This window comes from Selaginella moellendorffii, unplaced genomic scaffold (assembly GCF_000143415.4).
Source record: "Selaginella moellendorffii unplaced genomic scaffold, v1.0 SELMOscaffold_102, whole genome shotgun sequence".
Lineage (NCBI taxonomy): Eukaryota > Viridiplantae > Streptophyta > Lycopodiopsida > Selaginellales > Selaginellaceae > Selaginella > Selaginella moellendorffii.
In genome coordinates this window covers 31,633-50,794 of record NW_003314363.1, presented here as the reverse complement: position 1 = coordinate 50,794, position 19,162 = coordinate 31,633, and the positions used below count along the sequence as shown (strand labels likewise).

The window sequence follows — 19,162 nt, the reverse complement described above, 5'->3', positions numbered from 1 at the left end:
CCATGTCCATGGGTCGGCTCGGCCACTTAGCCGCGATGCGGAGGTGGAGATTGGGTCTAGGCGTGGGGCGAGGGCGAGATCGGGTGCGCGCGTGGATGGATAGGTAATGTCGCTATGTCCGGCGAGGCGGGGAGCAGGGCCGCAATGGTAATGGTAGGAGGCGGCGCAGGAGAGAGCTATCCCGAGTGGAGTGACTACTACCTGGCCCTCTACTTTGCGCTGGCCTTCCCGCTGGGACGCTGGCTTTTGGATGCCTTGGTTTACCAGGTGCGTGCGTGCGTGCGCGCGTGTAGATCTGATCTCATATATCTGCCTGCCTTGATCCATGATCTCCACCGCAGAGGCTGGCGGCGTGCTTCATTTACCCGAGGAAGGTGAAGGACCGGAAGAAAAAGCTGCTCAAGGCCACCGAGTCCATGTGGAAGCTAACATACTACACGGCGTCGGAGGCATTTGCGCTGTATGCGACGGCGAGGGAGCCGTGGTTTGCCAGCAGCCACGGCTACTGGGAGCGATGGCCCGGCCACACCATGAAGTGAGTGCCCAGCCAATCTTCTTTTCGTTTCTTTTGGATGAAAATCCATCCATCGTCCCCGTTTTGCCGCAGGCACGAGCTCAAGCTCCTCTACACGTTCCAAGGTGGCTTCTATGTGTACAGCGTTGCCGCGCTCCTCGTGTGGGAGACGCGGAGGAAGGACTTCAGCGTTATGATGACGCACCATGTCATTACCATCGTCTTGATCGCCGGCTCCTTCATCACCGGGTACGTGCATGATAGGTCTCTCACAATGTATGTAATCTATGGTGTCATCTTCCAGCTGCTTCCGGGCGGGCTCGCTGGTGCTGGCCCTTCACGATGCCAGCGACGTGCTGCTCGAGTCCGCCAAGCTGCTCAAGTACTCGGGCAGCGATGTCGGGGCCAGCATTGCGTTTGCCTTGTTTGCGCTCTCGTGGCTCCTCCTCAGACTCATCTACTTCCCGTTTTGGATAATCTGGAGCACCAGGTACGCACGCTCCCTGCGGTTGCCATTCCTGACTCGCACTCTCGCAGCTACCACTGCATGGAGTTCCTCGACTTCCGGAACGTCAAGACGGTCAAGATCTACTATGTCTTCAACACCATGCTCATGTCGCTGCTGGTGCTCCACGTCTACTGGTGGGTGCTCATCTGCCGGATGGTGTTGAGGCAGCTCCAGAACAACGGCACCGTGGGGGACGATGTAAGATCAGGTAGGTAATCAAACCCCTCTCTCCTCTCCTCTTTCAGGTCCGTTTACACATTGGGTTCCACAGATTCCGAAGACGATTGAGGAGCGATCCAATCCAGCTCTCAAGATTGTGTGCCCCCCTCTCAATATCAAACACTGATATTGGTTTTTGATCGGCTAGAGATGATGATACTCACTCTCTGTACATATCATGCATGGCTTTTTTAATGACTTTGCGAGGATCACTCAAACACAACACATATAGGTGTGTAGGGCAAGGACCGCGGAGAGAGATGTCATGTCGGACCGCCACCGCCCCCTCCCCAAGTCGGCCTACCGGACGGCTCTCACGCAGCAGCTCCTCCGCAAGCTGCACAAGGTAACTCAAGTCTCACTGCCAGCAGGAGCTCCTCACTCTCTATCCAGGCGATCAGCTTGCCGTCCCAGCGCGGAGATTGTCTCAGGCAGCTCTTCACTGATGTAGCTCTCGAAGTGGACGATCGTGCAAAAGGTAGTGAGTTCGCGCTTCTAGTTTACGCAGCCAGGCTCTTGGATTCTTTTGGATTGGACAGAACTCTTGTATGGACAAGATGCTGAGCACCTGTTCGTGGGCAGGAAGTGCTTTTATGAAGTCCTCGCGGAGCACTACGCGCAGATCCCCGAGGATGCCAAGCCCCTCCTTCCCTTGTTTGTACAGCTGTGGACCCAGTCGTTCGCATCGCAAATCTTTGCGCTCGTCTTCTATCAATGGGTATGAATTTTGCGCCTCGACAGATTGCTGATGATTGTGACTCTCCTGCTCAAAGCTATTCGAGATTCCAACGGATGCCTCGGATGGTTTGCTCCGCTACACCACCGCATTCATCGAGGGTGCCAGCAACATCTTCTGGTACGTTTTGCGTTGTTTTGCACACGTTCTCTCTCATGCCCTGCATGGCAGGATTGATCTATTGGGCAACGTGACACGATTTCATTCTCTCTATCACGTAACCAGATTTCTTTGTATAAGTGCCAGATCTCTCTTGGTTTTTTTTTTTTTTTCCTTCCTGCCTTTTGCAGTACACAATGGAGGCAGCTCTGTCGTCCGACCAACTCAATAAGTTTCCCCTACAAGTAAGCAAGCATGGCTGGCGTGAATTCAGTGCTTATTAGTTTGCCTGCATTCACTTAGAGTCGAAGGGAGCTCGCGTTACTTTTGGCAAGGTTTTTCTTCTTCTACGAGCCAGGTGGATTTGTTTCGCTCTCACTCCATGCACCTAGTAACGTGTGTGTAAGTTGCAGCCGATGGGCTGGATGATTTTTTAAGCAGGTTTCCTCTTGTGCCTGGGTACAATGGAGCGGCGGCCGACGTGTTTGTCATAGAGCTGACCGACCAGGTATTCTCATCTTTCCATGCTTACTGGAGCTGTATGCTACGCTTTCGTTTTTCCTCAGCTGCAGAAGGTGAAGGTTGAACCGGTGCTACTTCACTACCTGTGGAGCGCAAAGGCACTCAAAGGTGTGTGGACCCGTGCTGCTTTCTCCTTGTCCTCACAATGTCGCCGCGTCTGATAGGGAAGGAGCTTAGAGTGACAACAAGTACACGTCTGAAAACAGCGCTCTTCAGTTTTACCTCACCCGGTGGGCCGATGTATCCCACAAGACCCGTGAGGCACGCTGCCTGGGATACACTAGACTGCCTGTTCCCGGTGAGTGGCTTGGAGGTTTTGCACGAGCAACGCGAGTTTCTGATAGGCTGGAGGGTATACAGGTGGGCAGGCAGCCGAGGCTTGTCATCAGTTTGCTCTTTCGCTTGCTCCATCCATACTACTGGCCGGGCTCGTTTTGGAATTTCATCGTCACTGTGATCACATATATAGTCACGTTGATCACCGATACGATCTGTGACGCGATTGAAGGCATGCTCGCGGTATTTCTGCGCATCTGGTATAGAATAGTGCCAGGCGGTATTGACAATAACGATGATCACGAAACATAGGTAATGCAAGCTTTTAGTGATTGGTGTGGATAACGCCCAGTAAGTTGGCTATGGCGGACAAGTCACGCTGTCGCCTCGCTCGCCTTTCTTCTCATCTGGTACCACCCTTGACCGAGGATTCAAGTTGCAGGCTGGAAGCTGTGGTTTGCAGACGAAGCCAAAGTAGCTATGAACGCCGTCACGGGGATATCTCTTGCGAGAGGGTAGTGTGGCTCAAGTCCTGGGTAGGCGACGGCCCAGAGCTAGAGGAGGTGCTATACCACAAGGCTCTTGGAGAAGGAATAGCAAAAGTAAGCTTGGGAGTGGCTTGGGAGTACTAGTTGTGCTCATCCTTTCTTCAACTGTATGCTCAGATCACCATCAACAGAGCGCACAAGAGGAATGCCTTCACTCCTCGAACAGTTACCGAGATGCAGCGTGCATTGTCTGCCGCTCGAGACGACAAGGACGTGGGAGTGGTGATACTAACAGGCCAGGTAGTAGCTTTCGCCTTATATTTAGCTCTACGTATGTCTCTTGCAGGGGACCGATGCATTCTGCAGTGGAGGTGATCAATCAGTGCGTGGAAAGCATGGCTATGTCGGTCAAGACAACAATGCGCGTCTCAACGTTTTGGACTTGCAGGCAAGCAACAAGCTCTTACATCTCCAGTTGAGAGTCATGACCTGTGTCACAGATGCAAATTCGGAGGCTCCCTAAGCCCGTCGTCGCAATGGTGAGCAGTCGATTTCGTTGCTTTGCTTTGGATGGAAGCACCCTTCATCATCTCTAGAGCAGGTTGCTGGCTACGCCGTTGGTGGAGGTCACGTCCTCCACATGGTGTGCGACATAACTATCGCTGCGGACAATGCCATGTTTGGGCAGACTGGGCCTAAGGTGGGCAGTTTTGACGCTGGCTATGGCTGTAGCATCATGGCCCGGTTGGTAAGTCTGTGCGTGCATGCCAGTGGTGCTACAATTGCTACTTTGCAGGTTGGGCAGAAGCGAGCGAGAGAGATGTGGTTCCTGGCGAGATTTTACGATGCGCAGCAAGCCCTGGAGATGGGCCTTGTCAACGCGGTGGTGCCTGTAAGTCGGTCGAGCAATCGCCGCGGTCATGCTATATACATTTTCTTTTTTAAAAGGTTGCGGAGCTGGAGCTGGAGACAATCAAGTGGTGCCGTCAAATGCTCAAGAATAGCCCCACTGCCATCCGGGTTCTCAAGTCTGCGCTCAACGCCGTGGAAGACGGGCATGCGGGCCTTCAGGTGTGATTTTCCGCGATTTTCTTGGTTGCTGGATCACTCGACTGCATGCGTGATGCATGTGCAGGAGCTGGCTGGAAACGCGACGCTTCTGTTCTACGGCTCTGAAGAGGGCGAGGAAGGGAGGAAGTCTTATCTGGAGGGCAGGCAGCCCAATTTTTCCAAGGTTCCCAGGTTACCATGAACGAAATATTTTCTTGTTATTCAACGAGAATGGAGAGGTGCTAGCTACATGCGAACTGTACCATACTCAAGGGAATTCCCCTCGATGGTCACGGTGGACGTGTAGTTGGTGCTTCTGTCGCAAAACACCTCCCACAGTGCCGAGCCAAATGCTGAATCGTCCAGGGGCTGCAACACAGCTTCCACCGCCATCTCCTCTTCCAATGTCGTCGCGTCACCGTGCCCAAGGAGCGACCAGCTCGCGAGTTTGGCCACGGGCTCTTTCATAGAAGCGGTGTGGCGTATCGTGTAGTCGAGGTGAGGTATGGCGTTGAGCTTGATGGGGACGAGTTTGAGTTGCAGCTGCATCCTGGCAACGGGGACGCCAGAAGCATCGTGCTCAAACACCACCTCCTTCACCTGGGCTGCTGCGGGAGCCAGCACTGGGAAAGAGACGGATTTGTCCTGAGAGATCTTGTACTCGCCGTGAGAGGAATCCTTGAACCAAAAGTCCATCCTAAGCTTCAGGCTCAGCATGTTGCCTGGAGCTGGAAGAGAAGCCCCTTTCATTTCCTCCTTCCCGACCGTCAGGCCGATCTCGATTCGCTTCTGGCTCTTGGGATTGATGGTCTGGAGTGCGCGCACCACCTTATCAGCCACCTTGACCTTGCTCTCCTCCTCCAGAGCGAATTCCGCTCTTTCAAGCTCCACTGGGATGGTGTTGCCGTTGGAGACTCGCAGAATGATGCTGAATTTGACTTCCTCGGGAGAAAGGGACGAAATGTGCACCCCGTTGACGTACCCGGAAGCCCGTCCACCTTCTGGTTGCAGCACCTTGAAAAAGTCCTTCACCTTACCCACACTCACCGTGAAAAAATCGCTGATGCTGTTCGGCCTAAAATTGAGTTGAGCCTTCATTGTGTGCGATGCAACGTGACTGACATCTGCCTGCTTCAACTCCACTGGCACCATCATCAGCGTCGAGGAGCACGCTTGAATTGTACTGGGATACTGGACCAGCTTCACAAGCGCAACTTCACTGTCGTCTTCCTTCTCAAACGCAAACTCAACTTCCACCAGCTTAAGTTCCACCGGGTGAGGATTCAAGATCGCAAAGAGGACATCTACTACCGCCCTGTTGGCTGTTGACGATTGCAAGCTCATTCCCATCATATCCACCCGGGGAGCAAACTTGGCCACCTTACTGCCGCCTCCCTCCATGGCTTGTCTTCTCACGTCTTATGAAAGAGCTAACTTTTATAGACCCATAAATCGGATCCAACGGGGTATCCCTTGCAGCAAAGGCAGCTCGCGGATCAAACGCATCGGTTGATTGCCTTTCCATCTTCATTGATGCCTGCTTTGCTTCAACTTCAATTGTTGATAGCTGTTGTAATTAAACAAAATGAGAAAGTTGTATAAAATATAAAATATAGACGCAAAGAAACTGACCCTCCAAATGTATATAACAATCTGTGCGATATTCCCTTTCGCAAGACAACAAGAAATGCCTGCTGAAAAACATGAATATGATCAATACCAGTGCAGCTCAAAGCATACCTTTTGGGGTCGGATGATGAATCTTCCTCATTCCACCAGCTTCTGTAAAGACGACAAAGCTTCTTGTGCAGTTGGCCGTTTGCCAGGATCAAGCTCTGTGCATGACTCATACAGACGTATCAAAGCATCTAGGCAATCTTTGTCGCCGCCAACGGCTGGCTCAAGGACAATCTCATCAAGCTTCCACGTTAACGAGGGCCTCTCTCCAGCCTGCCCCACAAAAGCATGAGAAAGAGACGACAATATCGTCACTACTACACTTACTTTGATGTGATTGTGAATTTCATTGTCCCCGATTCCCGCATAAGGAACGTTTAGTGTCAACAATTCTGAGATGAAACAGCCGAAAGACCACATATCTGCTTCCTGTAGACACACAGACATGAATGATGTCTGTTATGATTGTTTGGAAAGAGGAGGCTTACCAGCCCGTACTGCTGACGAGTATACATAGCACCCAGCACTTCTGGAGCAATCCATCGAGGAGTGCCTACGCAGACATCAGTAAGGGGTAGACCATGATGTGCCAAGTAACAGGTGTGGATAGACGAGGAACCCACAGGAACGGCACTATCAAAGTCACAAATCTTGACTACCGGTCTATTGTCAGGAGAATCCAAATCTACCAGTATGTTACTGCTTTTGATGTCACGGTGGATGATCCCCCTTGAGTGAAGCCAAACCAGACCTTGAGCTACACTTTCAGCAATATTTATTGCTAATCGGGGCGGTGTATAGAGGCAGCCATCTTTTGAGAAGCGAGTGATAACATTCTGCAAAAACAAATTAGTACGGCAAACCAGGAAATTTTGCAACCAGCAACTCACGTCTAGCGACCCGCCCTTGACATACTCCATAAATATAACCAGCTGAGGAGCGTCCAGCTTTTTGTTTGCGCCATTCGACGCAGCGGATTCAAAAGATAGCTGATGACCATAGAACGCGACAACATTGGGATGCTCTCCGATGCTACAGTGTATGCGCAACTCACTGAGCCACCCACCATCCGATGATTCTTTGACAACCGTAGAATCCAGCTGCCGGATCTGATAGAACAAGGACACGGTTTGTAGTGAGAAAAAAGAAAACAAAAAAAAAAAACGAAATCTCCATGCACGTTTTACCTTTGCAGCAGCCGTATGACCTCCAACGCTGCATTTCCTAACCTCTGCACCGGAGGCACCAAAACCAATCTCCTCGTAAAACAGAGGCAAAAACGTCCCGCTGCCTAGCTCCACCACCCTAGGCTGCACATGTATCCGCCGGGTTGGAATGTACCTAGAGAGGAAATAAAAACTTTGTTTAAACAAAACGAAAATGGAAAACCTCGAAACGAACCGGCAGAAATACTCTGGATCGCTTTCAAGCCTGATATCAAGAGGACGACACGCGTCGACAAGCATCCTGACGTTAACACCACCCCTACAAACAAGAACAACGTTCCAAGCATGCGGCATATAATCCAAATATCCCCGCACTAGCTCACAAGGAATAACGGGACTCGATCGATCGCAAAGATACTGCAAAACAAGACGTGAATAAAGCACACAATGCTTAGAACATACCTTCATGAGTATTGCCCGGTGCCGACAAACGCCATAAGGCAATGATCCCAAAGGTACTACGTTGGAGTTCCTCTTAAGCTTAACATGTCTTATTGCTTCGTCACTGAGTGTACGCATGCTTGGAAGCGCACCGGAAAAAGAGGCACCACTGTCGCTTGGCCCTGTTGCGCAGCACGAACATACGAAGGGCATACTTGACGTAGAACCAAGTGCAGTGCGCCGCATGATTTTAACATTCAACGTCTTGTCGCTCCCACCCAAACAATCTGACACGAACAAGGCCAGCATTGCAACGTTGTACAAGTCACTCGAACCATGCTCAAATGTTGCCCCGCCAGGTCCAAGACTAACAAGCAGTTGTTTAGCGGATGAAGCCATCGCGTCCAAATCCTCGTCTTTGGTTCTGCAGGTACCAGCTTGTAATTTGCAGCTTTAGAACGTGTGCCTACCTGTCGACCAGTATAACCTCGCGCCTGTTGAAACTGAACTGCTCATTTTCCAAGGCTTCCAGCGGAAGAAAAGGATGGTCCCTGCCCGCGTCGTAAAAACCATCCACAAGATGGTCATCGAAACCACAGAAAGAATCTTTGCTGTACTTGTATGACACCTCAGAGAACTTCTCAGCTGCCTTCCGACGCTTGCTAGGCTTTGGATTACCTTCAACAGGACAATGCCCAAGCCTCTTGTGAGTCGAACCTGCATGAGTGCCAGCCTTCTCTGTCACTGTTAGTTGCTTGCTTTGTAGCGGCAAATCTGTACTTTCCCCAAGCTCGTTTGCGCTTCCTCTCTTGTCAACAGTCCGGTAGTTTCCAGAATCCAGGAGCACCATCTCCTCAGGTATCGCAGACCCCAATGTCTTGCACCGCCTGCTTTCAACTCCCAGCTTTGACCGATTGCCGGAGTTCCTAGATCCTGTTCCATCCATCAAGTTACGTTCCTTTCAAAAATAAAGTAGACAGTAAATTACCTTTAGCCTTTTTTCTCTCCGAATAAAATTGCAGCCACTCGTTACCCTCAAAGTTGCACCTGAGCCATGTTGGAATCTCTCCAGTCGCTTGCAACTTATTAAACTGCACAAGAGGAGAAGAGATAGATGAGAAACGAACCAAAGTAGGAAGCTTGAAGTACCGCTAAAGCCTACTTGAGCATTTAGTTCTTGCAAGGAAGTCATAGCTTGCAGATCCAGTGTGAGGAGCGAAGTTAGTCTATTATGGCCAACATCAAGGGTGGCCAGTGAAAGCATTGTACTAATAGACGAAGGAAGCTCCCCCAGCTTGTTGTTTGAGAGCTTGAGCGATTTAAGTGATGTCAATCCGGATATTTCCTTGGGTAAGAGCTTGAGCTTGTTAAACGACAAGTCCAGCTCCTGGAGGCTGTGAAGAGATCCAATTTCTGGTGGTAGATACCTGAAAAGCGAGCGTTTGGATGTGAAACAGAGAAGGAGGAGTGACTTACGAGATTGAGAAGTGACAGACCGAAAGCCGTCGGAGCTCCTGGAGGTTGGCAATTTCGGCTGGTAGAAAGGACGCAGAGGGGCGGAGCGGAAGCTGGTGGAGCTCGAGCGTCTTGAGAGCGGGCATTTTCCCAAGCGGCAAAAGGCTGGACAGTCCCAGTGGAGATGCCCTCACCTGGAGCTGCTCCAACTGGGGGAAGCAGTTGTCGTCAAGGTCGGGGAAGTAGCGCGCGGCGTTGGAGAAGACCTTGAGGACCCGGAGGCTCGTGAATTGCAGAAGAGAGCGTGGCAAAAGGGTGAAAACGTTGTCAAACACGTACATTTGCTTGGCCCGCTGGGACTTTGCAGCTGGGACGCACGCCAGCGACGAGGCGCAGCAGCCTGAGGGAGAGACATCGATCACATCGTCACCCTCCTCCCCCTCCTCCTCCTCCTCCGCCTTGCTGGCACTGCCCGCGCCCTGGCCCGGCGCCCCGTGCCCCTCCGCTCCCTCGCTATGGCCCTCCCCCGACGCCATACGCCGCCTAGGACTCGCACACTCCTCTAAAACCCTAACGAGTAGAGCTCTTTTGAGCTCATCTTAGTATTAGGTCAGAGGAGTGGCCATGGCGGACGACGCCCTCGATCTGGAGCACATGCTCCTGGCCGCTGCTGGTCGCAAGAGCGGCAGCAACACGAACGCTAGCAGCGGCGCCGCCAGCAAGAGAGATGGTAAGAGAAGCTCCAGGAGAGGCTCCAGCTCCAGCTCTGACGAGGACGAGGAGGAGGATGAAGACGACTACGACAAAAAGGGCAAGGGCGGCTCCAAGATGCCACTCAAGAAGAGGTTTGATGGCGGGGACAGGGACGAGGGCTCCGGGAGCGACCTGTCGTTTGGGAGTGATCTGTACAAGGACGACGAGGACAAGCGGAAGCTGGAGGCGATGACGGAGCTGGAGAGGGAGATGATCCTGCACGAGAGGTCGGAGAAGCGAGACAACTACAGCCTCAAGAAGTCGACCGAGGCGCGCATTGCAGAGGAGGAGCGGAAGAGGGACGGGCCACCCTCGTCCCGGATGAGGTCCTCGGGCAGGGAAACCACCAAAACCTCCAAGACCAACGCTCTGAGCGAGCTGGTGGCCAAGAGGCAGAGGTCGCAGGACGCGAGCCAGCTACAGCAGCAGCATCAGCACCAGCACCAGCACCAGCACCAGCAGAGGAAGAGACGGGAGCATGTTGCAGGTGGTGCGGCTGCTCCGCCGCCCCGCCGCAGCGCCAGCCCGAGCTCCAACTCTGATGCTGATTCCGAAGACGACGACGACGAGGAGAGCAGCCGAGGAGAATCCAACCGCAGCGACGTACCTTCGGAGGACGACGACGACGAGCGAGGGGGGCGAGTGAGCCTGCCCGACAACGAGGACATCAGGAAGATCACCATCCGGAGGTCCAAGCTGTCAAAGTGGTTCATGGAGCCGTTTTTCGAGGAGGTGATCGTGGGATGCTTCGTGCGCATTGGCATCGGCATGTCCAACAGCGGCACAAGCATGTACCGCCTGTGCCTCGTGAAGAATGTGGATGCTACGGAGCCGGACAAGCCCTACAAGTTTGAAAACCGCACCACGCACAAGTATCTCAACTGTACGTGGGGGGACGACTCCTCGGCGGCTCGCTGGCAGATGGTTCGAGCATCCGACCAGGCCCCTACAGACGACGAGATCGATGCATGGAAGGCGGAGGTGGCCAAGTCGGACTCTCCCGGCATCAGCAAGTCGGCGGTGAGGGACAAGGCCGAGGCCCTGGAGAAGATCGCCTCCTTCGTCTACTCGGCTGCAGCAGTGAAGCAGATGCTGCAGGAGAAGAAGATGGCATCGGCGAGGCCGTCCAACTTGGCGCTGGAAAAGGAAAGAGTGATGAAGGAGCTGAGCGTCGCTGAAGGCAAGGGAGACCAGGAGCAGATAGAGCGGCTGCACGAGAAGCTCAAGGAGCTCGAGTCTCTGGCGTCCAAGCAGCAAACCAAGAATGAAAAGGCGGAACGTATCGAGATGATGAACCGGAGGAACAGGTTTGAAAACTTTAAAAACGCGTCGGAACTCAAGCCAGCGGCCAAGATGGGCGAAGCGGGCTACGATCCCTTCTCCCGGAGGTGGACAAGGTCACAAAACTACTACAAGTCGGACGCTCCAAAGACCGCAGCGGAGGAGCACAGCGAAGCCATCGGGGGTGATAAGGCGGGTAAAGACGGGGCGGGCTTTTTGCAGGAGCTGACCAAGGCTGGCAATGGCCGCCTGATGGGGCGCCAGTTCTCCAAGATGTTTAGCCTGCACGACTTCGACTTGCCCATATCGTTGGCCGCACTGGAGCGCTTCAAAGGCGGGCAGGGAGCAGCCATGGCCTTCATGGAGCGGAAGCGGAAGATGGAAGCTCACTACGGTGTGCGCGTCGACGACGACGACGGCCGGCGCCACAGCCTCACGCTCACAGTCAACGACTACAAGCGCCGCCGGGGGCTGCTCTAAGCAAAAGCAAGGTGGTGTGTATTTGTATTGCTTTGTGGTTAAAAAGGATCCGTGGCCTCGACAACTTCCACCACATGCCTCTCGAACTCGAGCGGGGTGAAGGCCTCGCGGCTGACGCCCGCCACAAACTCGAGAATGCGGATGATGCTGTGTAGCGGCTTGATGATGTAGAGCGTGTTGGCCTCAAAGTCGACGCCGAAGGACCTCATGGCGGGAAGGAATCTGGCAAAGGTGCGCTCCGAGGGATTCCTGATCCGCAGTGCCGCACGGCCGATCATGTCATGGGGGATGGCCTTGGCACCCACCAGGATCATGGAGGGCTCGCCCTGGAGCAGCAGCGAGAAGCAGTAGCTGGGGCCGCGGATATAGTAGCCCGATCCCCTCTCCTCCTTGACCTTGAGCTCCGCGGCTGGGATGGCCTTGCCCAGCGCGCACTTGATGATGCTGCTCACCATGGAGCCCGTCACCATCCTCAGGCTAAACGTCTCCTGGCGCACCGGCTTCACCAGCATGCCAGCCTTTGTGGCCGCCTCGAAGCTTACCTCCGCCGAGTAGCGGAACAAGGTGTGGCAGCATCGAGCAGCATTGCTGCCCAGGTCCATGATCCGCCACTCCACGTCCTTCATCTTGGCCGACGCTACTCCTCCGCTCGCTGCCGCCACCTTTCTCCTGCGGAAGCGGCAGCCCGACTCCCGGACGAGGGTGATGTACGGCTTGAGAGGCTCCAGCGGCTCGGCCTCCTTGAGACAGCACACGGGATGTCCCAACATTGTGTAGAGGCCCTCGGGCAGAAAGGATGGCCGCCTGTACGAGATGGCTGCCGTGTGGAGGAGCATGCAGAAGGAGGAGGAGATGGGCGAGCGGGACAGGCTCTCGCACAGCACTCGCAGGCTCCCAAGCTCCGCGCACCGCGCCTTGGAGCACAGCCTGAGGAGGGCCTTACGATCCTCCTCCTTGTCCAGCGCGTACCGGAGGTAATGCGGACTGCTGTAGTCGCGGATGGCTCCGCTCAAGCTGCTCAGCACCATCTTGTCCGCCGCCTCGTACACTGCCCACAGATGCTCCACATCGATGTGGCAGCAGCGCGTATACAGCCATTCCAGAATGGCGTGCAGGACAGGGGCTGTCCACTCGAGCTTCTCTATGACTATATACCGCTGCACCTCCACCTCCTCCTCTGGCGCCGCCGCCGCGACGCCAGGCCTACGCTCTGCCGCTTCCTCTCCGTGCGCTGCTTCCTCCTCCTCGTCGCCTTTGTGGAGCTCAATCACGTTGGTCATGACGCCCTCCAGCATGCCGGTGATTGCCTGCCTCACTTTCGCCTCCTCCTCCACATTCCTCATCACACTCTGCACCATGTCCGCTACAAGCGCCTTGCGCCGCCGCTCCTCCGCCATGCGCACGTCGTAGTCGATGAACCATTCCCGGAAGTAGTCACACTCCTTCTTGAGCACGCTCGAGTGCGCCAGTACTCGCACCACATCGCGGCAAGAGCTGTGGGCAGCTCTCCTGGCAACCAGCAGCACGTCCGGTGCTGTCTTGTCCGCGGCCACGGGTGCCAAGGAGATGCCCAGCGACGCCAATCGCTCCTTGATTACGTTGCTCGCAAGCTCCATGACAATTCGATCTACACGCTTAAACCTCTCGCTTTGTTGCCAGTCGGTTACCACGCCTCCTCTTTTTGCCACGTGGACAAGCCCTAAATGCTACCATGCCTCCCTTCCAGCGCCTCTCGCTGCTCCTCGTGCTCGCCCTCGTCCTCGTCTCGCTGCTCCCGCCCGCCCTCCACTCGCTTCTCAAGCTCTCTTCATTCCTCGCCACCTTCTCCCTCGTCGCCATCATCCCGCTCGTGCTCCTCCTCACCTGAAACCGTTCAAGACTGTTTTCCACTCACAAATCATCACTTCGTTCACGAGAATTTATCCATCAGTTGTAGAGATCATCGTCTTCTGCAGCAGCAGTGGCAAAAGCAGAGTCGCCGCCTGCAGCTGCTGGACGGTCTGGGAAACGAAACTCGGATCCAAATCCCCGAGACTGCTGCAGAGTCTGGGCAAAGGCCTGGTACTTCCGGATGTCAGCGTCGCTCACACTTCTCCGCGCGAACTTCATAGCCTCCTCAAAGTGAGCGGGCCTGATCTCCGCTATTTCATCAACTTCGTCCTCGTCCATAGCCTCTGGGTTGTCTGCTCTCCTCCTCTCCTTCTCAATGTCCTGGAAAGGCTTCTCGTTCAAACACAGAAAACCAAACTCCATGAACAGGGAACGTACCTTTTCTATGTTCTCCCTGATGGCATACTTGCAAGCACGCTGGCAGATTTCGGTGATGTCAGCTCCACTGAAACCTTGAGTATACCTCCCAAGAGCCTCGAGATCCACATCCTTAGACAGCGGCGACTTGCGAAGCGCGGCTTGGAAGATCCTCAGCCTGGATGCCTCGTCCGGAAGAGGAATGTAGATAAGTTGATCCAGTCGACCGGGACGAAGTAGAGCAGGATCAATAATGTCGGGTCTGTTTGTCGCACCAATAATGAACACCGTCTTCTTAGCGTTCATCCCATCCATTTCAGTCAGCAGCTGATTCAAAACTCTATCGGCTGCACCACCTGCGTCACCAACGCTGCTACCACGCTGCAGGAACCAACTTGCGTATTAGATAAAACCATAAAAAGACCGGAATGCGCTTACTTGTGTCGCAATGGAATCTAGCTCGTCGAAGAAGAGCACGCAAGGAGCTGATTGCCTAGCTTTGTCAAACACGTCGCGAACATTGGCCTCGCTCTCCCCAAACCACATGGTTAGCAGCTCTGGACCCTTGACACTAATGAAGTTTGCCTGACATTCGTTTGCGATTGCTTTCGCAAGCAAGGTCTTTCCACATCCAGGAGGCCCATAGAACAAGACTCCCTTGGACGGCGACATCCCAAACTTCTCAAACTTCTCCGGATGCTCAACTGGATATTGCACAGTCTGCACAAATTCCGGCATAAGAAATCAGCCGCATCCAGCTCATAACAAACACTCACCTCTTGAAGCTCCCTCTTGACGTTCTCAAGGCCACCAATGTCTTCCCAGGAAACGTTAGGCACTTCAACCACCTACAAGGAACACATTATTACTAGTGTCCTAGAATAATAGATGACACACGTACCGTCTCACGGAGTGCAGAAGGGTTGCTCGTTCCCAAAGCTGTCTGAAAGTGCTCGTTCGTTACAGCCATTGAGCTGAGTACTTCGGCATCTATAGTCTCGTCTTCAAGATCAATCACGTCCATCTTTTCACGGATGCACTGCAGGGCCGCCTCGGTGCATAGGGCAGCAAGGTCCGCGCCAACGAAGCCGTGCGTATTGTGAGAAATTTTCTCCAAATCCACCTGCAGAAGCAAATGCCAGTTGTAAGTTTATCAATACCAAACACGTTTCTTACGTCTTCCGCGAGCTTCATGTTCTTGGTATGGATGCGGAGAACTTCCAACCGGCCAACCTCGTCGGGAACACCGATATCTATCTCCCGATCAAAACGACCAAACCTCCTCAGAGCCGGATCGATGCTGTTAGGCCTGTTAGTTGCTCCCATGACAATAACGTGGGATCTGCTCTTCAAACCGTCCATCAGAGTCAGCAGCTGGGACACGATTCGGCGCTCTACTTCTCCTTGTGTTTTCTCCCTCTTAGGTGCAATCGAGTCTATCTCGTCAATGAATATGATCGATGGAGCGTTCTTCTCCGCCTCTTCAAACGCCTTGCGCAAGTTACTTTCGCTCTCCCCAGCCAGCTTCGACATGATCTCAGGACCATTGATGAGAAAGAAAAAGGCCCCCGTTTCATTTGCCACGGCCCTGGCAATCAAGGTCTTGCCAGACCCTGGAGGCCCGTAGAGCAGGATTCCCTTGGGAGGCTTGACACCAATCGACTTGAACAGCTGCGGGTGCCTGAGGGGAAGCTCCACCAACTCACGTATTTGGGCCATCTGCTTCCGCACCCCACCGACATCATCGTAACCAACTTCATCAAGCCTCTCCTCGTCCTCGCGCTTGATAGGATCGCCCTCGCAGAAGATTTCCGTGTCCGGTGCAACTATGCAATACTCGCCGGGATCCGTCTCTACAACCTTGAACTCCACACTCCTCATGCCACCGCGCACAAGGAAGAGATCAGCCTTGCGGACAGGCCGGTAAGCTTCCAAAAAGTATGCTGCACAGGCCAAGCTGTTAGTGAGGAGCTGTCACAAACGTGTACCAAAACTTACGCTTGAGGTACGCATCAAACAGATTCCCAGTGAGCCCCTCGATTGTATCGTCGACGGGAAGGATATGAACTCGCTTCCCATACTTGACATCCGCGCATTGATGCACAGAAACCACATCACCGAGCCTCACCCGCAAGTTTGTTCGGACCACCTTGTTCATACGGATTTTAGGCTCCTCGCAACTGTCGTCTGCCAGAACAATACAGACAGTGTCTTTGCGCTTCTTGCCCTGAAATTTTCGGAGATTTGTGCCCCGCCGTCAGGAAGGAGGGAGGCAAACAAAAGCCACATACCTTGATGAGCACGGTATCCCCCCTGAACAGCTGTAGCTTTTCCATGGTCTCTGGATGCAGAGCCACAACCGAGTTGTCATCGTTGGTTGCTTCGTCGACAACGAGCCTATTTGGGGCTTTCTTGCGCTCCAGGATGGCAGTGGAATAGTCTCGCTTCGAACCCTTCCTGCGGCCAGAAAGGCAAGGAGATCAAAACGATTCAAGTGAATAGAAGCACATACGGATCCGAAGACTCTGCCTTGCTCGAGCTTGAATCGGTCACCGCCATGGCTACCTACCCTTGAAATGACCCAAACCCTAGCACGCATACAGCACAGTCTCCTTTATACCCTGGGAATATTCCATGAAATGCTTCTAGAACAATCTGGTGCCAATGGGTATCGAACTCGCCACGACCGAGAGAGCGAGGGGAGGGAGAATTGGCGGCTGCGTGGGTGGGGGGGGCGGAGCCGCCACCACCGCCACGTTGTCAGATCCGCCCTAAAACATAAAACGTAAAGAGTTTACCTCTCGGAATGTAGGCAAAGCAGTGGAATTCATGGAAAAGTAAGCAGCTTAGGGCACTCGCATCCTCGCGCGGTCGCCGCCATGACGGCCATGACGGCCGTCCAGAAGCTGTACGAGGTGTGCAAGGCCTCCTTCTCGTGCGTCCAAGGCGTGCCAGCCCCCGAAGCTGTTGCACGGGTACGCGCTGTTCTGGGTAAGCTGCTCACACTGCTGCGCCTTGATTTTACTGCCTTGCCCCGCTCCCAGACGACATCAAGTGCTCCGATCTCGGCCTCCAAGAGGACAATTGCCAGAGAAATGGACGCTCCACCGACCAGCCACCAGAATCGGCCGCCCCGGCAATCACTTACTTGCATCTCTACGAGTGCAACAAGTTCTCTGTAAGTCGTTGAGAGATCTGTTGACGCGCTGTTGGTTGAGCAAGCTAAGCCGTGATGGTGGTAGCACAGATGGGAATCTTTTGCCTGCCGCAGTCGGCAGCCCTTCCTCTCCACAACCATCCGGGTATGACCGTGCTGAGCAAGCTGATCTATGGCTCCATGCACGTCAAGTCGTACGACTGGGTAGATCCCTCGGACCACACGGCCTCCTCCACACGTAAGGGCAATCTGCGATTTCCAAGCTTACATGTCATGTCCCCCCAGCCAGATTAGCGATGCCCGTCAAGGACCATGTACTGGTGGCGCCCTGTGACACCGCCGTCCTGTACCCGACGTCCGGGGGCAACATCCACTCCTTCACGGCGGTCACCTCCTGCGCGGTTCTGGACGTCCTTGCGCCGCCATACCACACCACTGCCGGCCGCCCTTGCGTCTACTACCGCCTGGCCGCCGCCACCTCCCCAGGTGGGTGTCTCCTCCATAAAAACACGTACGCCTTGCAACCAACCCCTGCAGTTACTTGCGTGCAGAAGCCACGGACAGCGCCGAGGCGCATCTCGTTCACCTCCAGGAGTTCAGACCTTCGAGCGAGTTTGTGGTTCACAGGGGGAACTACAGGGGGCCAAAGGTTGTTCCATCGATTTGAATATCAGCGCCTTGTGTGTAAAAAATGCCAAAGATTTTTGTTACCTAAGTAGAGCAATTTTTAGGTTGTGTGGAAGGGGGGAAAGGCGCGGCGCGGCGCGGCGCGGTCATGGATGTGGAGAACGTGGTAAGCCCTCTCGATTAGCCTAGGGCTCGAGCTGCGCTATTAACTCCTCGCTGCTGCAGAAGGTTGATGACAACGATGTCAAAAAAGTCCTGCTCGGCTACCTGGTCCACAATTGCTTCAAAGAAACAGCCGAGGCTTTCATAGCGTCCACGGAAATGAATTGCTCTGCTGACTTCTCCATGGACATCGACAGGAGAAAGCGTAAGGCATCCCCAGCCCCACATGCTCCTCTCGTACTCACGCTGGTGCCCGCGCAGCAATCTATAACCATGTTATGGGAGGGGAGCCACTCAAGGCTATTGATCTCACCAATGGAGTCGCTCCAGGCCTCTTACTAGACAACAAGGACTTGCACTTCGATCTCCTCACTCTCCACTTTATAGAGCTCGTGCGGTCTAGAAACGCGTAAGCTTCTTCTTTCGCTTCTCTCGTCCTTATTTTGTTTATCTACCTCCAGCATAGGTGCTCTGGAGTTTGCACAGCGAGAGCTAACGCCTTTTGGGAAGGAGAAGCACTACGTCGATAAACTCCAGGTAGCTTGAACCGTTTGTTCTTGTTAGGGGTTGAGCCCAGGGTGACAGGACTGCATGGCATTACTGGCATACTCGGAACCAGAGACGTCGCCCTTGTTCTCGCTGCTCAGTGTGGACTACAGGCAGAACATCGCAGACATGCTGAATCGGGCGCTCCTAGGCAAGCGGCTGCTTTCCCTGCCATCGCCCCTCACCCTCTTGTTGTCCCTTCTTTCAGACCATGGCAAGCTTCCCAGTTACACATCCATGGAGAGACTTCTCCAGCAGTTCACTCTCGTTTCTCAGCGGCTACAGCAGGAGCAAGGTGGAAAGGTAGGGCCTCATCCCATTCTCTGCCTTTCTCTCATGCGCTTCTTAGGACCTCCATGCGTCTTTTACGTTGAGGACCTTCTTGGCATAGTCATCTCGCCAAGTGGAGCTGCGTCGAGAAGAAAGCGTTTTGAAATACACAATATCTCGACGCAACAAAGTCCTGGTCCATATCTGCGCTGTATCAGGGCGTCAACTCCGAGAGTTGCATGGCCTCTTCCAACGGGAAGACCTTCCACTGTAAATGACTTGCCTTCTTCCACTCGCGTATCACATGAATGACGAGAAAGGTGGCGTGCAACGCTTGGAATGGACTTTCTGTGAGATCAAGTTCTTCGACTCTTGTTTCCAGCCGCTCAGACAGCAACAGGCTTGAAAGGCGTCTTGCTCAACTCGTGGACAGCCTTCCATCCATCCATGCGGGAAGATCCCGAAATAAGATTCTCCCACCATATCCG

General features: G+C 53.9%; 8 protein-coding genes across 9 annotated transcripts; 6 read left to right on the top strand and 2 right to left on the bottom strand.

Annotated features, from left to right (window-relative positions):
* The first annotated feature begins 1 nt into the window (after window position 1).
* Window positions 2-1,464, top strand: LOC9629967 (ASC1-like protein 3). The gene is made up of 6 exons (XM_002989921.2): window positions 2-267; window positions 342-535; window positions 608-763; window positions 819-1,004; window positions 1,052-1,230; window positions 1,294-1,464. The coding sequence occupies exons 1-6, from the start codon at window positions 115-117 to the stop codon at window positions 1,308-1,310; spliced, it is 885 nt and encodes a 294-aa protein (XP_002989967.2). The 5' UTR covers window positions 2-114; the 3' UTR covers window positions 1,311-1,464.
* A 1-nt stretch (window position 1,465) lies between these two features.
* LOC9629966 lies at window positions 1,466-3,214 on the top strand. Its single transcript, XM_024663678.1, has 11 exons — window positions 1,466-1,587; window positions 1,635-1,719; window positions 1,781-1,959; window positions 2,015-2,097; window positions 2,149-2,194; window positions 2,268-2,321; window positions 2,380-2,434; window positions 2,490-2,584; window positions 2,643-2,706; window positions 2,763-2,896; window positions 2,959-3,214. The coding sequence occupies exons 1-11, from the start codon at window positions 1,507-1,509 to the stop codon at window positions 3,184-3,186; spliced, it is 1,104 nt and encodes a 367-aa protein (XP_024519446.1). The 5' UTR covers window positions 1,466-1,506; the 3' UTR covers window positions 3,187-3,214.
* Window positions 3,215-3,217: 3 nt separating this feature from the next.
* LOC9629354 (1,4-dihydroxy-2-naphthoyl-CoA synthase) lies at window positions 3,218-4,746 on the top strand. 2 transcript variants are annotated; one of them, XM_002989919.2, is made up of 8 exons: window positions 3,218-3,476; window positions 3,540-3,662; window positions 3,709-3,810; window positions 3,863-3,901; window positions 3,964-4,110; window positions 4,159-4,254; window positions 4,311-4,433; window positions 4,498-4,746. In XM_002989919.2, the coding sequence occupies exons 1-8, from the start codon at window positions 3,237-3,239 to the stop codon at window positions 4,612-4,614; spliced, it is 987 nt and encodes a 328-aa protein (XP_002989965.1). In that variant the 5' UTR covers window positions 3,218-3,236; the 3' UTR covers window positions 4,615-4,746. The 2 variants fall into 2 exon arrangements, with proteins under 2 accessions (XP_002989965.1, XP_024519447.1); XM_024663679.1 differs by having other exon boundaries at window positions 3,964-4,254.
* A 903-nt stretch (window positions 4,747-5,649) lies between these two features.
* Window positions 5,650-9,687, bottom strand: LOC9629965. Its single transcript, XM_024663724.1, has 14 exons — window positions 9,173-9,687; window positions 8,859-9,123; window positions 8,685-8,787; window positions 8,167-8,629; window positions 8,032-8,120; window positions 7,718-7,983; window positions 7,491-7,672; window positions 7,277-7,430; window positions 6,980-7,198; window positions 6,578-6,925; window positions 6,417-6,518; window positions 6,153-6,362; window positions 6,045-6,103; window positions 5,650-5,979 (listed from the first exon to the last, which is right to left on the bottom strand). Exons 1-12 carry the CDS (start codon window positions 9,685-9,687, stop codon window positions 6,180-6,182), a joined length of 2,889 nt encoding a protein of 962 aa, XP_024519492.1. The 3' UTR covers window positions 5,650-5,979; window positions 6,045-6,103; window positions 6,153-6,179.
* Window positions 9,688-9,740: 53 nt separating this feature from the next.
* On the top strand, window positions 9,741-11,733 carry LOC9629353 (protein RTF1 homolog). The gene has a single exon (XM_002989918.2). The coding sequence runs from the start codon at window positions 9,776-9,778 to the stop codon at window positions 11,663-11,665; it is 1,890 nt and encodes a 629-aa protein (XP_002989964.2). The 5' UTR covers window positions 9,741-9,775; the 3' UTR covers window positions 11,666-11,733.
* A 1,814-nt stretch (window positions 11,734-13,547) lies between these two features.
* On the bottom strand, window positions 13,548-16,544 carry LOC9629964 (cell division cycle protein 48 homolog). Its single transcript, XM_024663758.1, has 9 exons — window positions 16,425-16,544; window positions 16,204-16,369; window positions 15,911-16,139; window positions 15,089-15,855; window positions 14,814-15,035; window positions 14,689-14,760; window positions 14,351-14,632; window positions 13,934-14,293; window positions 13,548-13,876 (listed from the first exon to the last, which is right to left on the bottom strand). The coding sequence occupies exons 1-9, from the start codon at window positions 16,469-16,471 to the stop codon at window positions 13,592-13,594; spliced, it is 2,430 nt and encodes an 809-aa protein (XP_024519526.1). The 5' UTR covers window positions 16,472-16,544; the 3' UTR covers window positions 13,548-13,591.
* A 99-nt stretch (window positions 16,545-16,643) lies between these two features.
* On the top strand, window positions 16,644-17,781 carry LOC112342239 (plant cysteine oxidase 4-like). Its single transcript, XM_024663761.1, has 5 exons — window positions 16,644-16,903; window positions 16,957-17,090; window positions 17,160-17,307; window positions 17,355-17,555; window positions 17,621-17,781. Exons 1-5 carry the CDS (start codon window positions 16,792-16,794, stop codon window positions 17,734-17,736), a joined length of 711 nt encoding a protein of 236 aa, XP_024519529.1. The 5' UTR covers window positions 16,644-16,791; the 3' UTR covers window positions 17,737-17,781.
* On the top strand, window positions 17,775-19,043 carry LOC9629963 (glucose-induced degradation protein 8 homolog). Its single transcript, XM_002989917.2, has 7 exons — window positions 17,775-17,862; window positions 17,922-18,063; window positions 18,120-18,267; window positions 18,320-18,395; window positions 18,444-18,555; window positions 18,613-18,707; window positions 18,754-19,043. The coding sequence occupies exons 1-7, from the start codon at window positions 17,845-17,847 to the stop codon at window positions 18,793-18,795; spliced, it is 633 nt and encodes a 210-aa protein (XP_002989963.1). The 5' UTR covers window positions 17,775-17,844; the 3' UTR covers window positions 18,796-19,043.
* Window positions 19,044-19,162: the final 119 nt, after the last annotated feature.

What these genes read in the sequence shown, in the direction of transcription:
- LOC9629966 (XM_024663678.1), top strand. Translation starts at nt 1,507, where the DNA reads ATGTCGGACCGCCACCGCCCCCTCCCCAAGTCGGCCTACCGGACGGCT. An exon ending in TCAATAAGTTTCCCCTACAA is followed by an intron (nt 2,322 to 2,379) that starts GTAAGCAAGCAT and finishes GCATTCACTTAG; the next exon opens with AGTCGAAGGGAGCTCGCGTT. An exon ending in TCATAGAGCTGACCGACCAG is followed by an intron (nt 2,585 to 2,642) that starts GTATTCTCATCT and finishes GTTTTTCCTCAG; the next exon opens with CTGCAGAAGGTGAAGGTTGA.
- LOC9629964 (XM_024663758.1), bottom strand. Translation starts at nt 16,471, where the DNA reads ATGGCGGTGACCGATTCAAGCTCGAGCAAGGCAGAGTCTTCGGATCC. An exon ending in CTTCTGCACTCCGTGAGACG is followed by an intron (nt 14,761 to 14,813) that starts GTACGTGTGTCA and finishes TGTTCCTTGTAG; the next exon opens with GTGGTTGAAGTGCCTAACGT. An exon ending in TAGATTCCATTGCGACACAA is followed by an intron (nt 14,294 to 14,350) that starts GTAAGCGCATTC and finishes TGGTTCCTGCAG; the next exon opens with CGTGGTAGCAGCGTTGGTGA.
- LOC9629965 (XM_024663724.1), bottom strand. Translation starts at nt 9,687, where the DNA reads ATGGCGTCGGGGGAGGGCCATAGCGAGGGAGCGGAGGGGCACGGGGCG. An exon ending in CGGGGCAACATTTGAGCATG is followed by an intron (nt 7,984 to 8,031) that starts GTTCGAGTGACT and finishes TGTTCGTGTCAG; the next exon opens with ATTGTTTGGGTGGGAGCGAC. An exon ending in AAATTCACAATCACATCAAA is followed by an intron (nt 6,363 to 6,416) that starts GTAAGTGTAGTA and finishes TTTGTGGGGCAG; the next exon opens with GCTGGAGAGAGGCCCTCGTT.
- LOC9629963 (XM_002989917.2), top strand. An exon ending in GGACATCGACAGGAGAAAGC is followed by an intron (nt 18,064 to 18,119) that starts GTAAGGCATCCC and finishes GTGCCCGCGCAG; the next exon opens with CAATCTATAACCATGTTATG. An exon ending in ACTACGTCGATAAACTCCAG is followed by an intron (nt 18,396 to 18,443) that starts GTAGCTTGAACC and finishes CCAGGGTGACAG; the next exon opens with GACTGCATGGCATTACTGGC.
- LOC9629353 (XM_002989918.2), top strand. Translation starts at nt 9,776, where the DNA reads ATGGCGGACGACGCCCTCGATCTGGAGCACATGCTCCTGGCCGCTGCT.
- LOC9629967 (XM_002989921.2), top strand. Translation starts at nt 115, where the DNA reads ATGTCCGGCGAGGCGGGGAGCAGGGCCGCAATGGTAATGGTAGGAGGC. An exon ending in TGGCCCGGCCACACCATGAA is followed by an intron (nt 536 to 607) that starts GTGAGTGCCCAG and finishes GTTTTGCCGCAG; the next exon opens with GCACGAGCTCAAGCTCCTCT. An exon ending in GCCGGCTCCTTCATCACCGG is followed by an intron (nt 764 to 818) that starts GTACGTGCATGA and finishes GTCATCTTCCAG; the next exon opens with CTGCTTCCGGGCGGGCTCGC.
- LOC112342239 (XM_024663761.1), top strand. Translation starts at nt 16,792, where the DNA reads ATGACGGCCATGACGGCCGTCCAGAAGCTGTACGAGGTGTGCAAGGCC. An exon ending in ACGGGTACGCGCTGTTCTGG is followed by an intron (nt 16,904 to 16,956) that starts GTAAGCTGCTCA and finishes CCCCGCTCCCAG; the next exon opens with ACGACATCAAGTGCTCCGAT. An exon ending in ACGAGTGCAACAAGTTCTCT is followed by an intron (nt 17,091 to 17,159) that starts GTAAGTCGTTGA and finishes GTGGTAGCACAG; the next exon opens with ATGGGAATCTTTTGCCTGCC.
- LOC9629354 (XM_024663679.1), top strand. Translation starts at nt 3,237, where the DNA reads ATGGCGGACAAGTCACGCTGTCGCCTCGCTCGCCTTTCTTCTCATCTG. An exon ending in TGGTGATACTAACAGGCCAG is followed by an intron (nt 3,663 to 3,708) that starts GTAGTAGCTTTC and finishes TGTCTCTTGCAG; the next exon opens with GGGACCGATGCATTCTGCAG. An exon ending in ACGGGCATGCGGGCCTTCAG is followed by an intron (nt 4,434 to 4,497) that starts GTGTGATTTTCC and finishes ATGCATGTGCAG; the next exon opens with GAGCTGGCTGGAAACGCGAC.